This window comes from Neoarius graeffei, chromosome 18 (genome assembly GCF_027579695.1).
Source record: "Neoarius graeffei isolate fNeoGra1 chromosome 18, fNeoGra1.pri, whole genome shotgun sequence".
Lineage (NCBI taxonomy): Eukaryota > Metazoa > Chordata > Actinopteri > Siluriformes > Ariidae > Neoarius > Neoarius graeffei.
In genome coordinates, this window is record NC_083586.1 from 66,715,424 (window position 1) to 66,737,802 (window position 22,379).

The 22,379-nt window shown below is 53.8% G+C and overlaps 1 protein-coding gene across 1 annotated transcript; it reads left to right on the plus strand.

Moving 5' to 3' along the window:
• The first annotated feature begins 640 nt into the window (after positions 1-640).
• Positions 641-20,396, plus strand: LOC132866498 (peptidyl-prolyl cis-trans isomerase NIMA-interacting 1-like). Its single transcript, XM_060899305.1, has 4 exons — positions 641-805; positions 14,058-14,249; positions 14,495-14,605; positions 19,972-20,396. Exons 1-4 carry the CDS (start codon positions 748-750, stop codon positions 20,079-20,081), a joined length of 471 nt encoding a protein of 156 aa, XP_060755288.1. The 5' UTR covers positions 641-747; the 3' UTR covers positions 20,082-20,396.
• Positions 20,397-22,379: the final 1,983 nt, after the last annotated feature.

The following is a 22,379-nucleotide window of genomic DNA, read 5'->3' on the forward strand; positions in this document are numbered from 1 at the left end:
AAATAAAGAAAACGTGTACACGTATAATATATAATAATATGACGTAAGACAATATGGCAAGTGTTTATACACATTTATAAAGTTTGAAAATGTAATGTGTTTATTTAGTCACGAATCAATGTTAATGGAAAGCAGTATAATTTTAAGAGTTCTCTAATATTGTTTTAAAATCCTCATTTATCATACATATAATGAATAGTTCGATGCTTTTGTAACCTCTTTATGTCTCTGTGATGGTTTTTGAGGCGGTGAAGAATCAGTAACAGGTGAATTAGCGCCACGTGCTGGACTGGACTTTACTGACAATCAAAAAAAAAATATATATATATATATATATATACATATATATATATATATCTCAACAGTGCATATTTGTTTACATTTACATCTCAGGTGACGTGTATAAATATATGAAGCCTGTAACAAAGCAAGTTTTTTTTGAAAATCGGTTAAATATGAAGTGTGTTTTAGCCGAATTTATTAACGTAAATAAGCACAGCTTCATTCACTTTAGTTGACTTTCCGACTACAGCTGACCTTTCCAATATGGCGGACGCGTTGTCGTAACCTAGCAGATGGCGCCTGCGCGTACATGTATATATTATGGTTGGCGTTTCGTTTTACTGCTCTCTGGCGGATTGAGGCGGAAGTGCAGTGGGATAAAAACGCTGTCTGTGAGGGGAGTGACTGTGTGCAGCTGCAGTTAGCATCAGTCCACTGTTTTAGAAAAAATAAAAGAACAAAAACATGTCCGATGATGATAAATTACCGCCCGGGTGGGAGAAGCGCATGAGCCGGAGTTCAGGTGAGAGCAACATGAAGGAATTAAATTACTGCCGTGTTTGTGGAGTTTATAAAGCGCGAGGGGGAAAATCCGCAAAGCTAACAGTTAGCTCGCTGTGCTAAACTAGCCACTGCGGTGGTTTTCCTTCAGGCGTTAGCATCACAGCTAACTCATAAAGTTTTCAGTAATTCTCTTCACTTTTATTTGTTTATTGAGGAATCTGGGGTCTGAGCTGCAGATTTTAATGAAAATCAGGGCGAATAATCGGCGCTGATTCTGGGACCTGGAGCTACAGTTAGCATGCTAACCCCAGCTAAAGGGGAGCAGTGTAATAACGAGATAATAACATTTACTGTGTCTGTCAGAAACCTCTCTCTCTCTCTCTCTCTCCTGCTTGAGTTTCTTTTTTCCCTTCCTGTCTTTATCTTTATTTCATCCTTTTTCCTCCTGCACTTTTTATGCTCCTGTCTCTCACTCTGTTACTGTCTGTCTGTCTCGATCGCCGTCTGTCTCACTCACTGTCTGTCTGTCTGTCTGTCTGTCTCGCTCTCTCTGTCTGTCTCTGTCTGTCTTGCTCGCTGTCTCACCGTCCGTCTGTCTCGCTCGCCGTGTCTGTCTGTCTGGCTCGCCCGCCCTGTCTCACCGTCTGTCTGTCTCGCTCGCCCTGTCTCACCGTCTGTCTGTCTCGCTCGCCCTGTCTCACCGTCTGTCTGTCTCGCTCGCCCTGTCTCACCGTCTGTCTGTCTCGCTCGCCCTGTCTCACCGTCTGTCTGTCTCGCTCGCCCTGTCTCACCGTCTGTCTGTCTCGCTCGCCCTGTCTCACCGTCTGTCTGTCTCGCTCGCCCTGTCTCACCGTCTGTCTGTCTCGCTCGCCCTGTCTCACCGTCTGTCTGTCTCGCTCGCCCTGTCTCACCGTCTGTCTGTCTCGCTCGCCCTGTCTCACCGTCTGTCTGTCTCGCTCGCCCTGTCTGTCTGTCTCGCTCGCCCTGTCTGTCTGTCTGTCTCGCTCGCCCTGTCTGTCTGTCTGTCTCGCTCGCCCTGTCTGTCTGTCTGTCTCGCTCGCCCTGTCTGTCTGTCTCGCTCGCCCTGTCTGTCTGTCTGGCTCGCTCGCCCTGTCTGTCTGTCTGGCTCGCTCGCCCTGTCTGTCTGTCTGGCTCGCTCGCCCTGTCTGTCTGTCTGGCTCGCTCGCCCTGTCTGTCTGTCTGGCTCGCTCGCCCTGTCTGTCTGTCTGGCTCGCTCGCCCTGTCTGTCTGTCTGGCTCGCTCGCCCTGTCTGTCTGTCTGGCTCGCTCGCCCTGTCTGTCTGTCTGGCTCGCTCGCCCTGTCTGTCTGTCTGGCTCGCTCGCCCTGTCTGTCTGTCTGGCTCGCTCGCCCTGTCTGTCTGTCTGTCTTGCTCGCTATCTCACCGTCCATCTGTCTTGCTCGCTGTGTCTGTCTGTCTGGCTCGCCCTGTCTCACCGTCTGTCTGTCTGTCTCGCTCGCCCTGTCTCACCGTCTGTCTGGCTCGCCCTGTTGCTCTGTCTGGTTTGCCCTGTCTGTTTGTCTGGCTGGCTCGCTCGCCCTGTCTGTCTGGCTGGCTCACTCGCCCTGTCTGTCTGTCTGGCTCACTCGCCCTGTCTGTCTGTCTGGCTCACTCGCCCTGTCTGTCTGTCTGGCTCACTCGCCCTGTCTGTCTGTCTGGCTCACTCGCCCTGTCTGTCTGTCTGGCTCACTCGCCCTGTCTGTCTGGCTGGCTCACTCGCCCTGTCTGTCTGGCTGGCTCGCTCGCCCTGTCTGTCTGGCTGGCTCGCTCGCCCTGTCTGTCTGGCTGGCTCGCTCGCCCTGTCTGTCTGGCTGACTCGCTCGCCCTGTCTGTCTGGCTGGCTCGCTCGCCCTGTCTGTCTGTCTGGCTGGCTCGCTCGCCCTGTCTGTCTGGCTGGCTGGCTCGCTCGCCCTGTCTGTCTGGCTGGCTGGCTCGCTCGCCCTGTCTGGCTGGCTGGCTCGCTCGCCCTGTCTGTCTGGCTCGCTCGCCCTGTCTGTCTGTCTGTCTGGCTCGCTCGCCCTGTCTGTCTGTCTGGCTGGCTCGCTCGCCCTGTCTGTCTGTCTGGCTGGCTCGCTCGCCCTGTCTGTCTGTCTGGCTGGCTCGCTCGCCCTGTCTGTCTGTCTGGCTGGCTCACTCGCCCTGTCTGTCTGTCTGGCTGGCTCACTCGCCCTGTCTGTCTGTCTGGCTGGCTCACTCGCCCTGTCTGTCTGTCTGGCTGGCTCACTCGCCCTGTCTGTCTGTCTGGCTGGCTCACTCGCCCTGTCTGTCTGTCTGGCTGGCTCACTCGCCCTGTCTGTCTGTCTGGCTGGCTCACTCGCCCTGTCTGTCTGTCTGGCTGGCTCACTCGCCCTGTCTGTCTGTCTGGCTGGCTCACTCGCCCTGTCTGTCTGTCTGGCTGGCTCACTCGCCCTGTCTGTCTGTCTGGCTGGCTCACTCGCCCTGTCTGTCTGTCTGGCTGGCTCACTCGCCCTGTCTGTCTGTCTGGCTGGCTCACTCGCCCTGTCTGTCTGTCTGGCTGGCTCACTCGCCCTGTCTGTCTGTCTGGCTGGCTCACTCGCCCTGTCTGTCTGTCTGGCTGGCTCACTCGCCCTGTCTGTCTGTCTGGCTGGCTCGCTCGCCCTGTCTGTCTGTCTGGCTGGCTCGCTCGCCCTGTCTGTCTGTCTGGCTGGCTCGCTCGCCCTGTCTGTCTGTCTGTCTGGCTCGCTCGCCCTGTCTGTCTGTCTGGCTCGCTCGCCCTGTCTGTCTGGCTCTGTCTGTCTTGCTCGCTATCTCACCGTCCATCTGTCTTGCTCGCTGTGTCTGTCTGTCTGGCTCGCCCTGTCTCACCGTCTGTCTGTCTGTCTCGCTCGCCCTGTCTCACCGTCTGTCTGGCTCGCCCTGTTGCTCTGTCTGGTTTGCCCTGTCTGTTTGTCTGGCTGGCTCGCTCGCCCTGTCTGTCTGGCTGGCTCACTCGCCCTGTCTGTCTGTCTGGCTCACTCGCCCTGTCTGTCTGTCTGGCTCACTCGCCCTGTCTGTCTGGCTGGCTCACTCGCCCTGTCTGTCTGGCTGGCTCACTCGCCCTGTCTGTCTGGCTGGCTCACTCGCCCTGTCTGTCTGGCTGGCTCACTCGCCCTGTCTGTCTGGCTGGCTCACTCGCCCTGTCTGTCTGGCTGGCTCACTCGCCCTGTCTGTCTGGCTGGCTCACTCGCCCTGTCTGTCTGGCTGGCTCGCTCGCCCTGTCTGTCTGGCTGACTCGCTCGCCCTGTCTGTCTGGCTGGCTCGCTCGCCCTGTCTGTCTGGCTGGCTGGCTCGCTCGCCCTGTCTGTCTGGCTGGCTGGCTCGCTCGCCCTGTCTGGCTGGCTGGCTCGCTCGCCCTGTCTGGCTGGCTCGCTCGCCCTGTCTGTCTGTCTGTCTGGCTCGCTCGCCCTGTCTGTCTGTCTGTCTGGCTCGCTCGCCCTGTCTGTCTGTCTGGCTGGCTCGCTCGCCCTGTCTGTCTGTCTGGCTGGCTCGCTCGCCCTGTCTGTCTGTCTGGCTGGCTCGCTCGCCCTGTCTGTCTGTCTGGCTGGCTCGCTCGCCCTGTCTGTCTGTCTGGCTGGCTCGCTCGCCCTGTCTGTCTGTCTGGCTGGCTCGCTCGCCCTGTCTGTCTGTCTGGCTGGCTCGCTCGCCCTGTCTGTCTGTCTGGCTGGCTCGCTCGCCCTGTCTGTCTGTCTGGCTGGCTCGCTCGCCCTGTCTGTCTGTCTGGCTGGCTCGCTCGCCCTGTCTGTCTGTCTGGCTGGCTCGCTCGCCCTGTCTGTCTGTCTGGCTGGCTCGCTCGCCCTGTCTGTCTGTCTGGCTGGCTCGCTCGCCCTGTCTGTCTGTCTGGCTGGCTCGCTCGCCCTGTCTGTCTGTCTGGCTGGCTCGCTCGCCCTGTCTGTCTGTCTGGCTGGCTCGCTCGCCCTGTCTGTCTGTCTGGCTGGCTCGCTCGCCCTGTCTGTCTGTCTGGCTGGCTCGCTCGCCCTGTCTGTCTGTCTGGCTGGCTCGCTCGCCCTGTCTGTCTGTCTGGCTGGCTCACTCGCCCTGTCTGTCTGTCTGGCTGGCTCACTCGCCCTGTCTGTCTGTCTGGCTGGCTCACTCGCCCTGTCTGTCTGTCTGGCTGGCTCACTCGCCCTGTCTGTCTGTCTGGCTGGCTCACTCGCCCTGTCTGTCTGTCTGGCTGGCTCACTCGCCCTGTCTGTCTGTCTGGCTGGCTCACTCGCCCTGTCTGTCTGTCTGGCTGGCTCACTCGCCCTGTCTGTCTGTCTGGCTGGCTCACTCGCCCTGTCTGTCTGTCTGGCTGGCTCACTCGCCCTGTCTGTCTGTCTGGCTGGCTCACTCGCCCTGTCTGTCTGTCTGGCTGGCTCGCTCGCCCTGTCTGTCTGTCTGTCTGGCTCGCTCGCCCTGTCTGTCTGGCTCTGTCTGTCTTGCTCGCTATCTCACCGTCCATCTGTCTTGCTCGCTGTGTCTGTCTGTCTGGCTCGCCCTGTCTCACCGTCTGTCTGTCTGTCTCGCTCGCCCTGTCTCACCGTCTGTCTGGCTCGCCCTGTTGCTCTGTCTGGTTTGCCCTGTCTGTTTGTCTGGCTGGCTCGCTCGCCCTGTCTGTCTGGCTGGCTCACTCGCCCTGTCTGTCTGTCTGGCTCACTCGCCCTGTCTGTCTGTCTGGCTCACTCGCCCTGTCTGTCTGGCTGGCTCACTCGCCCTGTCTGTCTGGCTGGCTCACTCGCCCTGTCTGTCTGGCTGGCTCACTCGCCCTGTCTGTCTGGCTGGCTCACTCGCCCTGTCTATCTGGCTGGCTCACTCGCCCTGTCTGTCTGGCTGACTCGCTCGCCCTGTCTGTCTGGCTGGCTCGCTCGCCCTGTCTGTCTGGCTGGCTGGCTCGCTCGCCCTGTCTGTCTGGCTGGCTGGCTCGCTCGCCCTGTCTGTCTGGCTGGCTGGCTCGCTCGCCCTGTCTGGCTGGCTGGCTCGCTCGCCCTGTCTGTCTGGCTCGCTCGCCCTGTCTGTCTGTCTGTCTGGCTCGCTCGCCCTGTCTGTCTGTCTGTCTGGCTCGCTCGCCCTGTCTGTCTGTCTGGCTGGCTCGCTCGCCCTGTCTGTCTGTCTGGCTGGCTCGCTCGCCCTGTCTGTCTGTCTGGCTGGCTCACTCGCCCTGTCTGTCTGTCTGGCTGGCTCACTCGCCCTGTCTGTCTGTCTGGCTGGCTCACTCGCCCTGTCTGTCTGTCTGGCTGGCTCACTCGCCCTGTCTGTCTGTCTGGCTGGCTCACTCGCCCTGTCTGTCTGTCTGGCTGGCTCACTCGCCCTGTCTGTCTGTCTGGCTGGCTCGCTCGCCCTGTCTGTCTGTCTGGCTGGCTCGCTCGCCCTGTCTGTCTGTCTGGCTGGCTCGCTCGCCCTGTCTGTCTGTCTGGCTGGCTCACTCGCCCTGTCTGTCTGTCTGGCTGGCTCACTCGCCCTGTCTGTCTGTCTGGCTGGCTCACTCGCCCTGTCTGTCTGTCTGGCTGGCTCGCTCGCCCTGTCTGTCTGTCTGGCTGGCTCACTCGCCCTGTCTGTCTGTCTGGCTGGCTCACTCGCCCTGTCTGTCTGTCTGGCTGGCTCACTCGCCCTGTCTGTCTGTCTGGCTGGCTCACTCGCCCTGTCTGTCTGTCTGGCTGGCTCACTCGCCCTGTCTGTCTGTCTGGCTGGCTCACTCGCCCTGTCTGTCTGTCTGGCTGGCTCACTCGCCCTGTCTGTCTGTCTGGCTGGCTCACTCGCCCTGTCTGTCTGTCTGGCTGGCTCACTCGCCCTGTCTGTCTGGCTCGCTCGCCCTGTCTGTCTGGCTCGCTCGCCCTGTCTGTCTGTCTGGCTGGCTCACTCGCCCTGTCTGTCTGTCTGGCTGGCTGGCTGGCTCGCTCGCCCTGTCTGTCTGGCTCGCTGGCTGGCTGGCTCGCTCGCCCTGTCTGTCTGGCTCGCTCGCCCTGTCTGTCTGTCTGGCTCGCTCGCCCTGGCTGGCTGGCTGGCTCGCTCGCCCTGTCTGTCTGGCTCGCTCGCTCGCCCTGTCTGTCTGGCTCGCTCGCTCGCTCGCCCTGTCTGTCTGTCTGGCTCGCCCTGTCTGTCTGTCTGGCTTGCTCGCCGTGCCTGTCTAGCTCGCTCGCCCTGCCTGTCTAGCTCGCTTGCCCTGTCTGTCTGTCTGGCTGGCTGGCTCGCTCGCCCTGTCTGTTTGTCTGACTTGCTCGCCCTGTCTGTCTGGCTCGCTCGCCCTGTCTGTCTCTGTCTTGCTCGCTGTGTCTGTCTGTCTGTCTGGCTCACCCTGTCTCACCATCTGTCTGTCTGTCTCGCTTGCCCTGTCTCACCGTCTGTCTGTCTCGCTTGCCCTGTCTCACCGTCTGTCTGTCTCGCTTGCCCTGTCTCACCGTCTGTCTGTCTCGCTTGCCCTGTCTCACCGTCTGTCTGTCTCGCTTGCCCTGTCTCACCGTCTGTCTGTCTCGCTTGCCCTGTCTCACCGTCTGTCTGTCTCGCTTGCCCTGTCTCACCGTCTGTCTGTCTCGCTTGCCCTGTCTCACCGTCTGTCTGTCTCGCTTGCCCTGTCTCACCGTCTGTCTGTCTCGCTTGCCCTGTCTCACCGTCTGTCTGTCTCGCTTGCCCTGTCTCACCGTCTGTCTGTCTCGCTTGCCCTGTCTCACCGTCTGTCTGTCTCGCTTGCCCTGTCTCACCGTCTGTCTGTCTCGCTTGCCCTGTCTCACCGTCTGTCTGTCTCGCTTGCCCTGTCTCACCGTCTGTCTGTCTCGCTCGCCCTGTCTCACCGTCTGTCTCGCTCGCCCTGTCTCACCGTCTGTCTGGCTCGCCCTGTCTGTTTGTCTGTCTGGCTCGCTCGCCCTGTCTCACCGTCTGTCTGGCTCGCTCGCCCTGTCTGTCTCGCCCTGTCTGTCTGGCTCGCTCGCCCTGTCTGTCTGTCTGTCTCGCTCGCCCTGTCTGTCTGTCTGGCTCGCTCGCCCTGTCTGTCTGTCTGGCTCGCTCGCCCTGTCTGTCTGTCTGGCTCGCTCGCCCTGTCTGTCTGTCTGGCTCGCTCGCCCTGTCTGTCTGGCTCGCTCGCCCTGTCTGTCTGTCTGGCTCGCTCGCCCTGTCTGTCTGTCTGTCTGGCCTTTCGCTCGCCCTGTCTGGCTGTCTGGCTGGCTCGCTCGCCCTGTCTGGCTGTCTGGCTGGCTCGCTCGCTCGCCCTGTCTGGCTGTCTGGCTGGCTCGCTCGCTCGCCCTGTCTGTCTGTCTGGCTGGCTGGCTCGCTCGCTCGCCCTGTCTGTCTGTCTGGCTGGCTGGCTCGCTCGCTCGCCCTGTCTGTCTGGCTCGCTCGCTCGCCCTGTCTGGCTGTCTGGCTGGCTCGCTCGCCCTGTCTGGCTGTCTGGCTGGCTGGCTCGCCCTGTCTGGCTGTCTGGCTGGCTCGCTCGCCCTGTCTGTCTGTCTGGCTGGCTCGCTCGCTCGCCCTGTCTGTCTGTCTGGCTGGCTGGCTCGCTCGCTCGCCCTGTCTGTCTGTCTGGCTGGCTCGCTCGCTCGCCCTGTCTGTCTGGCTCGCTCGCTCGCCCTGTCTGTCTGTCTGGCTCGCTCGCTCGCCCTGTCTGTCTGTCTGGCTCGCTCGCTCGCCCTGTCTGTCTGTCTGGCTCGCTCGCTCGCCCTGTCTGTCTGGCTGGCTCGCTCGCCCTGTCTGTCTGTCTGGCTGGCTCGCTCGCTCGCCCTGTCTGTCTGTCTGGCTGGCTCGCTCGCTCGCCCTGTCTGTCTGTCTGGCTGGCTCGCTCGCTCGCTCGCCCTGTCTGTCTGTCTGGCTGGCTCGCTCGCTCGCTCGCCCTGTCTGTCTGTCTGGCTGGCTCGCTCGCTCGCTCGCCCTGTCTGTCTGTCTGGCTGGCTCGCTCGCTCGCCCTGTCTGTCTGTCTGGCTGGCTCGCTCGCTCGCCCTGTCTGTCTGTCTGGCTGGCTCGCTCGCTCGCCCTGTCTGTCTGTCTGGCTGGCTCGCTCGCTCGCCCTGTCTGTCTGTCTGGCTGGCTCGCTCGCTCGCCCTGTCTGTCTGTCTGGCTGGCTCGCTCGCTCGCCCTGTCTGTCTGTCTGGCTGGCTCGCTCGCTCGCCCTGTCTGTCTGTCTGGCTGGCTCGCTCGCTCGCCCTGTCTGTCTGTCTGGCTGGCTCGCTCGCTCGCCCTGTCTGTCTGTCTGGCTCGCTCGCCCTGTCTGTCTGTCTGTCTGGCCTTTCGCTCGCCCTGTCTGGCTGTCTGGCTGGCTCGCTCGCCCTGTCTGGCTGTCTGGCTGGCTCGCTCGCTCGCCCTGTCTGGCTGTCTGGCTGGCTCGCTCGCTCGCCCTGTCTGTCTGTCTGGCTGGCTGGCTCGCTCGCTCGCCCTGTCTGTCTGTCTGGCTGGCTGGCTCGCTCGCTCGCCCTGTCTGTCTGGCTCGCTCGCTCGCCCTGTCTGGCTGTCTGGCTGGCTCGCTCGCCCTGTCTGGCTGTCTGGCTGGCTGGCTCGCCCTGTCTGGCTGTCTGGCTGGCTCGCTCGCCCTGTCTGTCTGTCTGGCTGGCTCGCTCGCTCGCCCTGTCTGTCTGTCTGGCTGGCTGGCTCGCTCGCTCGCCCTGTCTGTCTGTCTGGCTGGCTCGCTCGCTCGCCCTGTCTGTCTGGCTCGCTCGCTCGCCCTGTCTGTCTGTCTGGCTCGCTCGCTCGCCCTGTCTGTCTGTCTGGCTCGCTCGCTCGCCCTGTCTGTCTGTCTGGCTCGCTCGCTCGCCCTGTCTGTCTGGCTGGCTCGCTCGCCCTGTCTGTCTGTCTGTCTGGCTCGCTCGCTCGCCCTGTCTGTCTGTCTGGCTGGCTCGCTCGCTCGCCCTGTCTGTCTGTCTGGCTGGCTCGCTCGCTCGCCCTGTCTGTCTGTCTGGCTGGCTCGCTCGCTCGCTCGCCCTGTCTGTCTGTCTGGCTGGCTCGCTCGCTCGCTCGCCCTGTCTGTCTGTCTGGCTGGCTCGCTCGCTCGCCCTGTCTGTCTGTCTGGCTGGCTCGCTCGCTCGCCCTGTCTGTCTGTCTGGCTGGCTCGCTCGCTCGCCCTGTCTGTCTGTCTGGCTGGCTCGCTCGCTCGCCCTGTCTGTCTGTCTGTCTGGCTCGCTCGCTCGCCCTGTCTGTCTGTCTGGCTGGCTCGCTCGCTCGCCCTGTCTGTCTGTCTGGCTGGCTCGCTCGCTCGCCCTGTCTGTCTGTCTGGCTGGCTCGCTCGCTCGCTCGCCCTGTCTGTCTGTCTGGCTGGCTCGCTCGCTCGCTCGCCCTGTCTGTCTGTCTGGCTGGCTCGCTCGCTCGCCCTGTCTGTCTGTCTGGCTGGCTCGCTCGCTCGCCCTGTCTGTCTGTCTGGCTGGCTCGCTCGCTCGCCCTGTCTGTCTGTCTGGCTGGCTCGCTCGCTCGCCCTGTCTGTCTGTCTGGCTGGCTCGCTCGCTCGCCCTGTCTGTCTGTCTGGCTGGCTCGCTCGCTCGCCCTGTCTGTCTGTCTGGCTGGCTCGCTCGCTCGCCCTGTCTGTCTGTCTGGCTGGCTCGCTCGCTCGCCCTGTCTGTCTGGCTCGCTCGCTCGCTCGCCCTGTCTGTCTGTCTGTCTGTCTCGCTCGCCCTGTCTGTCTGTCTGGCTGGCTCGCCCTGTCTGTCTGGCTGGCTGGCTCGCCCTGTCTGTCTGGCTGGCTGGCTCGCTCGCTCGCTTGCTTGCTCGCCCTGGCTGTCTGTCTGGCTCGCCCTGTCTGTCTGTCTGTCTCGCTCGCCCTATCTGTCTGTCTGGCTGGCTGGCTGGCTGGCTCGCCCTGTCTGGCTGGCTGGCTCGCCCTGTCTGGCTGGCTGGCTCGCCCTGTCTGTCTCGCTCGCCCTGTCTGTCTCGCTCGCCCTGGCTGGCTGGCTCGCCCTGGCTGGCTCGCTCGCTCGCCCTGTCTGTCTGGCTCGCTCGCTCGCCCTGTCTGTCTGTCTGTCTGGCTCGCTCGCTCGCCCTGTCTGTCTGTCTGTCTGGCTCGCTCGCTCGCTCGCCCTGTCTGTCTGTCTGTCTGGCTCGCTCGCTCGCCCTGTCTGTCTGTCTGTCTGGCTCGCTCGCCCTGTCTGTCTGTCTGGCTGGCTCGCCCTGTCTGTCTGGCTGGCTGGCTCGCCCTGTCTGTCTGGCTGGCTGGCTCGCTCGCTCGCTTGCTTGCTCGCCCTGGCTGTCTGTCTGGCTCGCCCTGTCTGTCTGTCTGTCTCGCTCGCCCTATCTGTCTGTCTGGCTGGCTGGCTGGCTGGCTCGCCCTGTCTGGCTGGCTGGCTCGCCCTGTCTGGCTGGCTGGCTCGCCCTGTCTGGCTGGCTGGCTCGCCCTGTCTGGCTGGCTGGCTCGCCCTGTCTGTCTCGCTCGCCCTGTCTGTCTCGCTCGCCCTGGCTGGCTGGCTCGCCCTGGCTGGCTCGCTCGCTCGCCCTGTCTGGCTGGCTCGCTCGCTCGCCCTGTCTGTCTGTCTGTCTGGCTCGCCCTGTCTGGCTGTTTGGCTGGCTCGCTCGCCCTGTCTGTCTGGCTGTTTGGCTGGCTGGCTCGCTCACCCGCCCTGTCTGTTTGGCTGTCTGGCTGTCTCGCCCGCCCTGTCTGGCTGTCTCGCCCGCCCTGTCTGGCCGTCTCGCCCGCCCTGTCTGGCCCTGTCTGTCTGTCTGGCTCGCTCGCCCTGTCTGTCTGTCTGTCTGGCTGGCTCGCTCGCCCTGTCTGTCTGTCTGTCTGGCTGGCTGGCTTGTTCGCCCTGTCTGTCTGTCTGACTGGCTGGCTCGCTCGCTTGCTTGCTCGCCCTGGCTGTCTGTCTGGCTCGCCCTGTCTGTCTGTCTGTCTGTCTGTCTCACTCGCCCTATCTGTCTGTCTGGCTGGCTGGCTCGCCCTGTCTGGCTGGCTGGCTGGCTGGCTCGCCCTGTCTGTCTGTCTGTCTCGCTCGCCCTGTCTGTCTCGCTCGCCCTGTCTGTCTGTCTGGCTGGCTGGCTGGCTCGCCCTGTCTGGCTGGCTGGCTCGCCCGCTCGCCCTGTCTGGCTGGCTCGCTCGCCCTGTCTGTCTGTCTGTCTGTCTGGCTCGCCCTGTCTGGCTGTTTGGCTGGCTCGCTCGCTCGCCCTGTCTGGCTGGCTGTTTGGCTGGCTGGCTCGCTCACCCGCCCTGTCTGTTTGGCTGTCTGGCTGTCTCGCCCGCCCTGTCTGGCTGTCTCGCCCGCCCTGTCTGGCTGTCTCGCCCGCCCTGTCTGGCTGTCTCGCCCGCCCTGTCTGGCTGTCTCGCCCGCCCTGTCTGGCCGTCTCGCCCGCCCTGTCTGGCCCTGTCTGTCTGTCTCGCTTGCCGTCTTGCTGTCTGTCTCACTCGCCGTCTGTCTCGCTCGCCGTCTCGCTGTCTGTCTCGCTCGCCGTCTCGCCCGCCATCTCTCTGTCTGTTTAGCCCACCGTCTCTGGCTGTCTTGCTCGCTGTGTCTGTCTGGCACGCTTGCCTGCCATCTCTCTGTCTGGCTATCTCGCCTGTCGTCTCTCTGTCTGTCTCTGTCTGTCTGTCTTGCTGTCTCTGGCTGTCTCACTCGCTGTGTGTCTGTCTGGCACGCTCGCTTGCTGTTGCTGTGTCTGTCTCTCTGTCCCTCTATGTCTGTCTCCCGGAAGTGGTAAAACTTATGCCCTCATGTTTGTATTTTGTTTGTAAACACACTGTAACTCCTTTTAAAGGTCAGAGGTTTTATTCGGTTTGTTGCTGATGCTGTATGTTGATTTGGCGTCATGCTGTAACCAGGGAAGGAACCCGAATTAGAGGAGACGACTCGGTTACCTTCAGTCATTGGGGCTTTTCATCCCATGGTCCCCATGTCCTCTGTCCACAAAGAAGGCTCATTAATTTGTCCAGAAATAATAACAGCACCGTCTACAGCCAACAGGGCAAACAGTGGGGCTTTTAATCGCTCAGTCCTCGTGTGATGGGGTCCAGTACATCTTGAAGAACTTTTTGTCCTTTGATCAATGAAACCGCGTTGGGAGGTGGTTGGGGTCACCTGCTGCCACATCACGTCTGTCATGTGAATGTGTTTCAAGAACCCTGCAGTGAAACTGATCTTGTCTTCTCAAGCACAGGGTTCATGTTTCTGATTAATCTATGTGAGAACCTGGATGCAAGATTGAGTGCAGTGATGGTGAGGGTCTGGCTCCAGGTCGGTTCAGTCCGAATACAGCAGCAGCACCGTTGTGGGAGGGCCACAGGGAACCGGAGACCAGAGTGTGGAGTCTTAGATGAACAAGATCAGCACTGAACACAACACCAGTGATACTAATGTTAACGCTAACACCCAAGCCTGTACTGACACCGAAAATAGTGTTAGCAGCAGCAGCCACGGCCTTAACGTCTGCTCCGAGGACGTCTCTAACCCTTTAAGCAGCAGCAGGAGAACCCACAGGAACGCGATGAGACTGAGGAACACCGTCCAGGTGAAGGACAATCTAACAGAGCTGAGGAGAAGCTGTTGAAGTCTAACTCCGGACCAGCAGTGAGTGTTGTGATGCAGGTGGAGAACATCTCACATGCATGACGTTTGGTTCAGCTGCCATCCAAAGGTACCCAGACGCTGGTCTTGGAGGAGTGTGTGTAATATCGTATGGGCTGTCGTTGCCTTGGTTACATGTCACGTCATGATAGCAGGAAGTGTTTAGTCCATCGTGTCATGTGACTGATAATTCAGCGGGTGCAGTATGTTTATTGTTGTAATTAAAGGGGCAGTATATAATTTACCCCATCTGTCTGTGAGGTGAATTGCAGTTGCAGTTCAAGCATGGGTAAATCTTTACTTTCTTTGCCAACCTCTGTTTTAGATCCACTTATGCCTTCTGACAGACGTTCAGGCCTGAGCAGCTCTGCTTTGGTTGGGGGTGGAGCAAATTTCTGGCCTAGCAATGTAAACCGAACTGAGACGCGATCCGTTGTTCTATCTATCTATCTATCTATCTATCTATCTATCTATCTATCTATCTATCTATCTATCTATCTATCTATCTATCTATCTATCATGAATGTAAAGGTATTTCTGAAATTATATTGCTAACACAGGTCTGGGGCCACTTTAAAAAACAAACAAACAAAAAAAACCCCAGACTGCACCTTTAAAGGACTGTTAGTTCATAATGTTATTGGAACCATGATTCATAAAATTTAATGGCATACACTACTTTGTCACCACAAGAGGGAGCACTTCCAGGAAAAAAACCTTCCTTTCTCTTTTGCACCGTGATGGTGGGTCTGTGTGGGACGTTTAAATCCTGAGTCAAAAATTTTCTCTCTCTCTTTCTGCCCCGCCCCCTTTTCCAGGCAGGGTGTACTACTTTAACCACAGCACGAATGCGAGTCAGTGGGAGCGGCCGAGTGGGGTTGGCGGTGCAGCGGTGGACAAGGTGCGCTGCTCTCACCTGCTGGTCAAACACAACCAATCACGCAGACCGTCATCATGGAGACAGGAGAACATCACACGCACCAAAGAAGAAGCTGTGCAGCTCATACACAGTGAGAGCATCATGAATATTAATGAGTGTATAATATTGCCACAGAGCCAGACTAGTGTGTTTTTATTCAGTGTGTTTAGCCAGTCAGCACTGAGTTGTGCTGCTAGCCCCGCCCAAAAGTACTGTTAGTTCTGCTGATTTTTGAGCAGGAACTGGAACCATGCAGCTATAAAGGTTTGGTGGTAAAAGTTCCTCTCTCTCTCTCTGTGTGTGTGTGTGTGTGTGTGTGTGTGTGTGTGTGTGTAGGGTATATAGAACAGATAAAGTCTGGTGAGGAAGACTTCGAGACGTTGGCATCCCAGTTCAGTGACTGCAGCTCCGCACGCAACGGAGGAGACCTTGGCCTGTTCGGCAAGGGTAACACCACACACACACACACACACACACACACACACACACACACATACTCCTACTGGCTTTTCTGCCTGAGGGTGTGGTGAGAGTTTATCACCTGACCCAGTAAAAGAGTGGAAGAGCTTCAGGGACCAATCACTGATCTGCACAGCTTCTAGGTCCGCCCACTTTACATGTCCCTGTCCAGTCCAGTCCAGGAACGTGCCATCGCTGAGGAGTTAACACTGACTTAGACGTCTGTGTAGGATTTATGCCCTGACCCTCACACAGGGTGAAGTGTTTATACCTGCATGTCAAGTGTGTGTCCTCTAGGAGGCGCTGTTGCACGAAATACCATACCGTATTGGCCCGAATATAAGACGACCCTGAATGTAAGACGACCCCCCCTTTTCCAAGTTCATCTTTGGGGAAAAAGTTTTTTGAAGACCAAATGTTCATTCATATAAAGCGTATTTATTTCAAAATTCTGTTTAAAATTAGAGGCTTTTGTTTTTCACATTTAAATAGAGGTCATTTCAGTCTCATTTCCGTGAACACTTTTCATAGAAGTAAAAAAAGAGGCTAAACTGCAGGCTACTAGACAAGCCAAATTAAAACATTTAAATTGCATTAATTCAACAAATTTGTCAGGTTTAGATTGAAAGTTCATAAACTTCAGAATGTCAATGCATTAACTTCCCATAGCCTACGGGTATATGGAATAAATTTGCAGAACAGTGCAAATGCTTTAAACAATGCATTAAACAATACATTAAGGTTTACAATAATAAACAACTGAAACAATGGAAAGGGTAGTTTGCTAAATTACAGCTACTCAGCACAGAGATCCTCAGCCTCACTTTGCTCACTCTCACTGTCCTCACTTTCACTTTTGTTTTTGGCGGCATTTTGTCTAGTCCGCGAATTTAAGACGACCCCCCTTTTTAAGAGCTATTTTTTACAACAAAAACACCGTCTTATATTCGAGCCAATACGGTAATTTACTGATTTAACACGAAGAGCAGAAAAAGTAACAGATTCTGTGTTTCACTGCAGGAATAATAAACGATAAATAACGTTGCTTTGAAATAAACGTCCTTTGAGTAAAGAACCCTCTGGTGGTGAACTGGATTCTCACCGAAAGCGTTTCTGAAGTTTGAACTCGTCTGTTTTCAGCAGGATGAGAAGCTCGAGGCACTTCACTGTAACTAGTGTTGAAGTTCACAAGAGTAAACAGACTGTTATAACGAACTACAGCCGTTACGGAGCGTCACGCTTTAGGTATTTTATATTAACACAGTATCGTGAGAGTCAGTGGAAGGAACAGCTGGATGTAAGAAGGAAAAGGATATTTTTAAGTGGACCAATCACAGTTGGTGCAGTCTGCGTCACAGGGACGTGTGGTTCCACTTCTGGAGTGGAATCAAGAACAATATAAATGGTTTAAAACTGACTTAAACAGTATCAGGAAAAAGATTTTAAACATGATTTAAAAGCAGTAAGTTCTGATAAGACATGAAATGCGAGTAATAACAGAAAGAAATCAACAACGACGAAAAAGACGCACTAAAACATCAAACGCACCCAGATGCTATGAGAGTGAAAATTAGTTTTAAGGCGGAGTTAAAAGCGATAATGTAGACAGACAGGTGAACCTTGAGTGGGAAGCTATTCCACAGTTTAAGACCAGCAGCAGAAAATGCACAATCATGTTTCCTTTGCAGACGAGTCCGTGGGATTGATGGGGAACGACTGGATTGTGAACCTGAGGGACTGACTGGTGTGGAGTGGAAGTGAATGAGATTGGAAATGGTGTATGAAGATGCCGGACCATGAAATGCTTTGACAACTAATAATCCAACCCCAAATCCAACACTCTGTAAACGTTTGGGAACTGAGGGGACCAAGTGCTGTAGTTTTGAAAGAGAAATGTTGTCCCATTCTTGCCTGATATACAATTTCAGTTGCTCAACAGTTCGGGGTCTCCTTTGTCGTATTTTGCGCTTCATAATGCACCAAATGTTTTAAATGGGAAACAGGTATGGACTGCAGCAGGTCAGTTTAGCACCCAGACTCTTTTACTACAGAGCCATGCAGTTTTAATATGTGCAGAAAGAAGGAAGGTTTGCGTTTGCTGACATTCATGCAGTTAAATAAAACATTCAAAAGGCAAATGGCCCTTTTCCACTACCCTTTTTCAGCTCACTTCAGCTCGCTTCAGCTCACTTCAGCCCGACACGGCTCGCGTTTCGACTACCAAAAACCAGCACGACTCAGCTCGTTTCAGCCCTGCTTAGCCCCTAAAACTCGCACCGTTTTGGAGTGGGGCTGAAGCGAGCCAAACCGTGCCGACTGAGGCTGGGGGTGTGAGCAGACACTCCCCTGTGCAGTGATTGGTGAGGAGGAGTGTCCTCACATGCCCACACACGAGCGCGCTGGGATCTGTAAACACCGCAAACCCGGAAGGAGAATAATTATGAATTACGAGAATTTCTGAAGCCTTATGCGCCTCGCCTCATCTATACGCTCTTGCCAGTATCTGTCCGCGTTGTCGGTGACAACAAGCCACAGCACCAAGACCAGCAAACACTAACGACTCCATGTCCTCCATGTTTATTGTTTACTATTCGGGTCTTGAGACTACCGCTTAAAAGCTCACTGAATCAGTGACATACAGAGCATCGTGGACGAGTTCGCGGAGCGCAAGGCTCGCCGTATGCCCTTCAAATAATGCGGGCAGTAGGCTATTGATGTTTTATTATGAGCCATGTACAGTATGTCGCCGAATGTTTTTTTGTTTCTGAGTTACATGTTCGTTTGAAGGACTTAATGTACAAAATAACATAGTTGCACCCCGTAGTGTTGAAATTGGTAAATACAGTGCATTCAGTGAGGTTTGCACCGCCCTCCTTTTATTTCTGACTCTTCCTGTCACCGTTGCAACCTCTGAGCGCTCATTCGTATGCCCTTCAAATAATGTGCGCAGTATAGGCTATTGATGTTTTATTATGAGCCATGTACAGTATCCTAATGTTTTTTGTTTCTGAGTTACATGTTCGTTTGAAGGACTTGATGTACTAAATTAACATAGTTGCACCCGGTAGTGTTGAAATTGGTAAACACCGCAGTTGCGGACATTTTGTAGCCTAAAATGATGTTATGATAAGCTTTAATAAAGGGCCCGGTCATTTGCCCCGCCCCCGGCCCGGCTCTGTTCCGCCACTGTCACTGATGTCACTGTTTGCGCTGCTTAACGACATCACATGACGTCCACCCACTTTCGCTAACTCCACCCAATGTGTCCACCCACTTCCAGCCAGCACGGTTCAGCGCGGTTGTAGTCGAAATGCAACTCCAACAGCCCCGCTCAGCTCGACTCGGCACGGCACGGCTCAGCCGCGTTTGTAGTGGAAAAGCGGCAAAAGAGAGCTTCTATAACTGTTTCCAGAACGCTGTGTGAAACACATAAAAACAGAAGATTTACAAATCACGGAAACCCTGTTTCACATATGTGTCAGAAAACAGAATCCAGGGACACATGTCGGCCCGGGGGCATTTTGAGTTATTGACAGATTCAGAAAGTACAGTTTCTAAGCTTTCCAATGATGCCTTCCATGTGGAGATCTGACAATATTTGAAGAATGTGTGGCCTTTTGAAAGTGTATACTTCTTAAAACAGAAAAGGGAGAAAATCGCCCTCAAAGTTTTCCATCTCAGCTACTCTGGGTGTAGGGCGGGCACATAATGCTGCTCATCTGCATGACATTAAGGAAAGCGCTACCCCCTACGAGCTAGCACGATGCTACTTTCATGTAAACAAAGATCACCACGTCAATTTTCCTTCCATGCAAAGTATGCCCAACACAATTATGAAGTACAAAAATAAGTCCTAAAGTATACTTTAACGTTTTGTGGTTGAAAAATTACTCACACCGTAAGAAAGAAAGATAGCACGGTGATGACACAACTAACACAACACTAGTTTCATGTAAAGCCTCGGTCACAATCGGCCGTACAGTACGCGCTCCTACGGCCGGTCTACACGCATGAAACGCATGAGAGCGCGCATGAAAAGCACGAGAGCGCGCATGTGTTGCGCTGATTTTCGAGCCGCAGACCGGCCGCAGAGGTTCTTTGTCATGTCAAACAAGCTCTACAGGCGATTACGTTTTTTTCAGGTTGCAAGACAAACTTACGGCCAACGCGCGTCTTTCTCCATGAACAAAAAAAAAACCCGCAGCGATTTGGGAAACGCCAAAAATCACACGGCCAAAAAATCATACATCCGGTTGTGACCTAGGCTTAACCAAACCACAACACTCTCTGTTACATGCAAAAATAACCACACAGCCTTAGATTAATAAACTTACCCCATCAGAAAGAGAAACGGCGCCTTGCACACACCAATGCCTCCGATGGAATGTAATCCTAGAACGGTCCGTGTATCATCCGATCATTCAAGTATTCCATTCAATCTGGAAAACGAGGTTGCGGGGTTTTTTTTTTTTTTTGCTAGAAATGGTGATCTCCGATGTAAATACCGTGTGTCTGTTTGCTTCGCGGTGTTTCAGCTCCTCTGCGCTCTGTTTAGTAACTCATTCCATAGTGAAATCACACGCCTGTATGCAGTTAAGTAGCCATGCGCTCAACTCGTATCATACAGCTGATTCGCGAAAAACAACAACAAAAGACTTAAATCATCATGTGAATGGCCCATATGGTAATTTACCCACACCCCCCAGCAGGCTACAGTCCTGACAAAAACGAGACAATTTGCAACAAAAAATGTATGCTTTTCCAACAAAACAATCTATTATCTGAAATACTGATTGCATTCTTCAAGATCTCAACTTGCACATGATGGAAAAAAACGAAAATCACAAATTCTGAAAAAAAAATGCATCTTTTGCGATTATCTCGGATTCGTTTCGGCCGATATGCGTCCCTGGATTCGGTGAGGGGTCACATGTTTCATTGAAAATGGTACAAAGACAAAATAGCAAATGCTGAAACTGAGAAAGCTTGTTGTTTGAAAACTATATGCTCATTTTGAATTTGATGTCAGGAACATGTTTCAGAAAAGTTGGAACAAATACGGGCAACAAAAGACTGAAAAAGTTGTGCTTCTGTTTTCTCTAATCTCAGAACTGCTGCCTGAGAAACCGTTACGTTGTTACCCCGACTCAGAGACTGAGGGGGTGTAAATTTATACACGAAACCATGTGTCCAGCACTTAACACGAGCTTCATATTAAAAAGCAGTGAATTTCAGCAGTACTGGTGTCATTTTAGTAAATAATAACATGCCCAGCCTGTGTACAGTGACTGATGCTTTCCTGTTTTAAGGTGTGTGTGTGTGTGTGTGTGTGTGTGTGTGTGTGTGTTGAACAGGTCAGATGCAGAAGCCGTTTGAAGACGCCTCATTTGCGCTGAAGATCGGAGACATGAGCGGTCCGGTGTTCACTGACTCCGGTGTTCACATCATCCTGCGTACAGGATAAATCTCATCCCTCCCTCCCTCCCTCCCTCCCTCCATCAGTCCGTCTGTGTCTTTTATTCCATTATACAGAAAAGTCCATGGACTTCAATCCAACACACACCACACAATCACTTTCAAACTGTTTACAATAAAACACCTGTAATAAAATAAAGAGTAGAATAAAATTGTCTGCACTGAACAGGCCTGATATCAGACTTCATATTTCATCAAAGCCCTGATTCTTTTTCCTGCTGTGTCTCTCATTACCTTCATCCTGGACACGATGTCGAACCTGCAGCGATGGATAATGACCAATAAAATGATCACATGATGAATACAGGTTTGTCATGATGAGTTTAACACGTAATAATAATAATAGTAGTAGTAATCTGTGAGTTAAGATTTGCTCCTGTACTGTAAAAATACACAACACACTCGCTGAAGATGTGAATATTAGTGCATTTAATCTCAACCTTAAAGGAACCTTAAATTTAGTTGTATATTTAAGTTCCTTTATTCAACTTTTTAAATTCATTAAATGGGCCATTCTCAGAAAATGTGACAAGTAACAGTAAAGACATTTCAAAAATGTTTTGAGTGAGTGAGTGATTTTATTTTAGATTGATGATAAATTCCAAAGGATAATATGTTAAAGTGAAAAACACTTATTTCCATCATGGTCCTTGATGTTAATACATAAAAACAATAAAACACAAAACAACACAGACAAGTCCAAGAACATTACTAAAACAAAATGGGACAAATCATATAAGGTAATAAATAACCTTTATCTTGGGACTATAACTAAGTATCTTGGGATTGTCATTGATGACAAACTGACTTTTAACAAGAACTGCGAAGCAGTATGCAAGAGGGGACATCAGCGGCTGTTTTATCTTCGGAAATTGTTCCGTTTTAACATTGACAAAACTATGCTGACCCTATTTTATCGTGCTTTTATTGAGTCACTGTTATCTTTTGTCTTGGTTTGGTAATCTGTCACTTCAGGACAAAAACTCCCTGAACCAAATCATTAAATGGGCTGGGTGGCTAATTGGGAAGCCTCAACTCACCATGTCTTCTCTTGATGACACACAGTTACAACATAAAGCTACCTGTATTCTTAAAGATGGCTCACACCCTTTGCTTGGTGAGTTCCAGCTCCTTCGCTCTGGTCGTCGTTTTGGGGTCCCTAAGGGAAGGACAAAACAGTACAGAAAGGTTTGTACCAACAGCAATTGTATTGCTGAACAGTAAGGCCCAGAGGTGAACAATCTTGTTCATACTGAACAATTGATGTTGAAGCACTTTTTAATGACCACACTTTTAAGGACTGTATATGTTAGGATGTGTGTACTGTTGTTGTCTTGTCTGTCACAATGTATTTTACGTAGCTGTCATTTTGTACTGGGATCGCTGAATTCCTGCCTGCGCAACGAATTTACCAGTACTATGGTACGGTACAAATAAAGAAACCTTGAACTACCCTATAAAGAGACACATTTCATCAACTTCATTACTTTGATTTCGTTAAAGGACATCAGAGTATCACCATTATAGAGGTCTATGATCCTTCTAATCCCTTTGTGTGACCATTGTTTGAATCCTAAGTCTTTCACGCCAGGTTTGAACTCTGTATTTCCCCAGATAGGTGCAAGGCAGGACAAAGGTGGATTGTCACCTACAGCATTATGAGCTTCATGCCATATCATCAAGGTGTTTCTAACAAATGAATTTAGTGTATTTTTCAAGTTCTTAAGAGAGTCAGAATATAAATATGAATCTAACGCGAGCCCTCTTGTGGACGATGCTTCCATTTTTACCCAAGGTAAGTCTGGATGTGATGAGAACTATAAACGGGCAGCTCTAAGCTGGGGTGCCCAGTAGTACGATACTAGGTTTGGTACCTTTAGGCCTCCTCTGTCAAATGGAAGGTATAGTAGTGCAAATCAGAGTCTCGGGCGCCTGTTTTTCCAAATGAATTTTGTAAGAGTTGTTTTCATATCTTGGAAGAATTTAGGAGGAGGAAGGAGTGGGATTGACTGGAACACATAAATCTGGGGAGGACATTCATCTTGAAAGCATTTATACGTCCAATCTCAGACAAGGGAAGTGAGATCCATCTGCTGAGCAATTCCTTGACTTTTGAAATAACTGGGCTGTAATTGGCAGAGATTAATGAGTTTAAATTGGGAGTAATAAAGATACCAAGATACCTGAATCCTTGAGGCGTGTTCATAAATGGGTGCCGGACTGTGGGGTGGAGTCTTTCCCACTCATTGAGGAAGAGAACAGAGGATTTAGTTTTGTTAACTTTGTA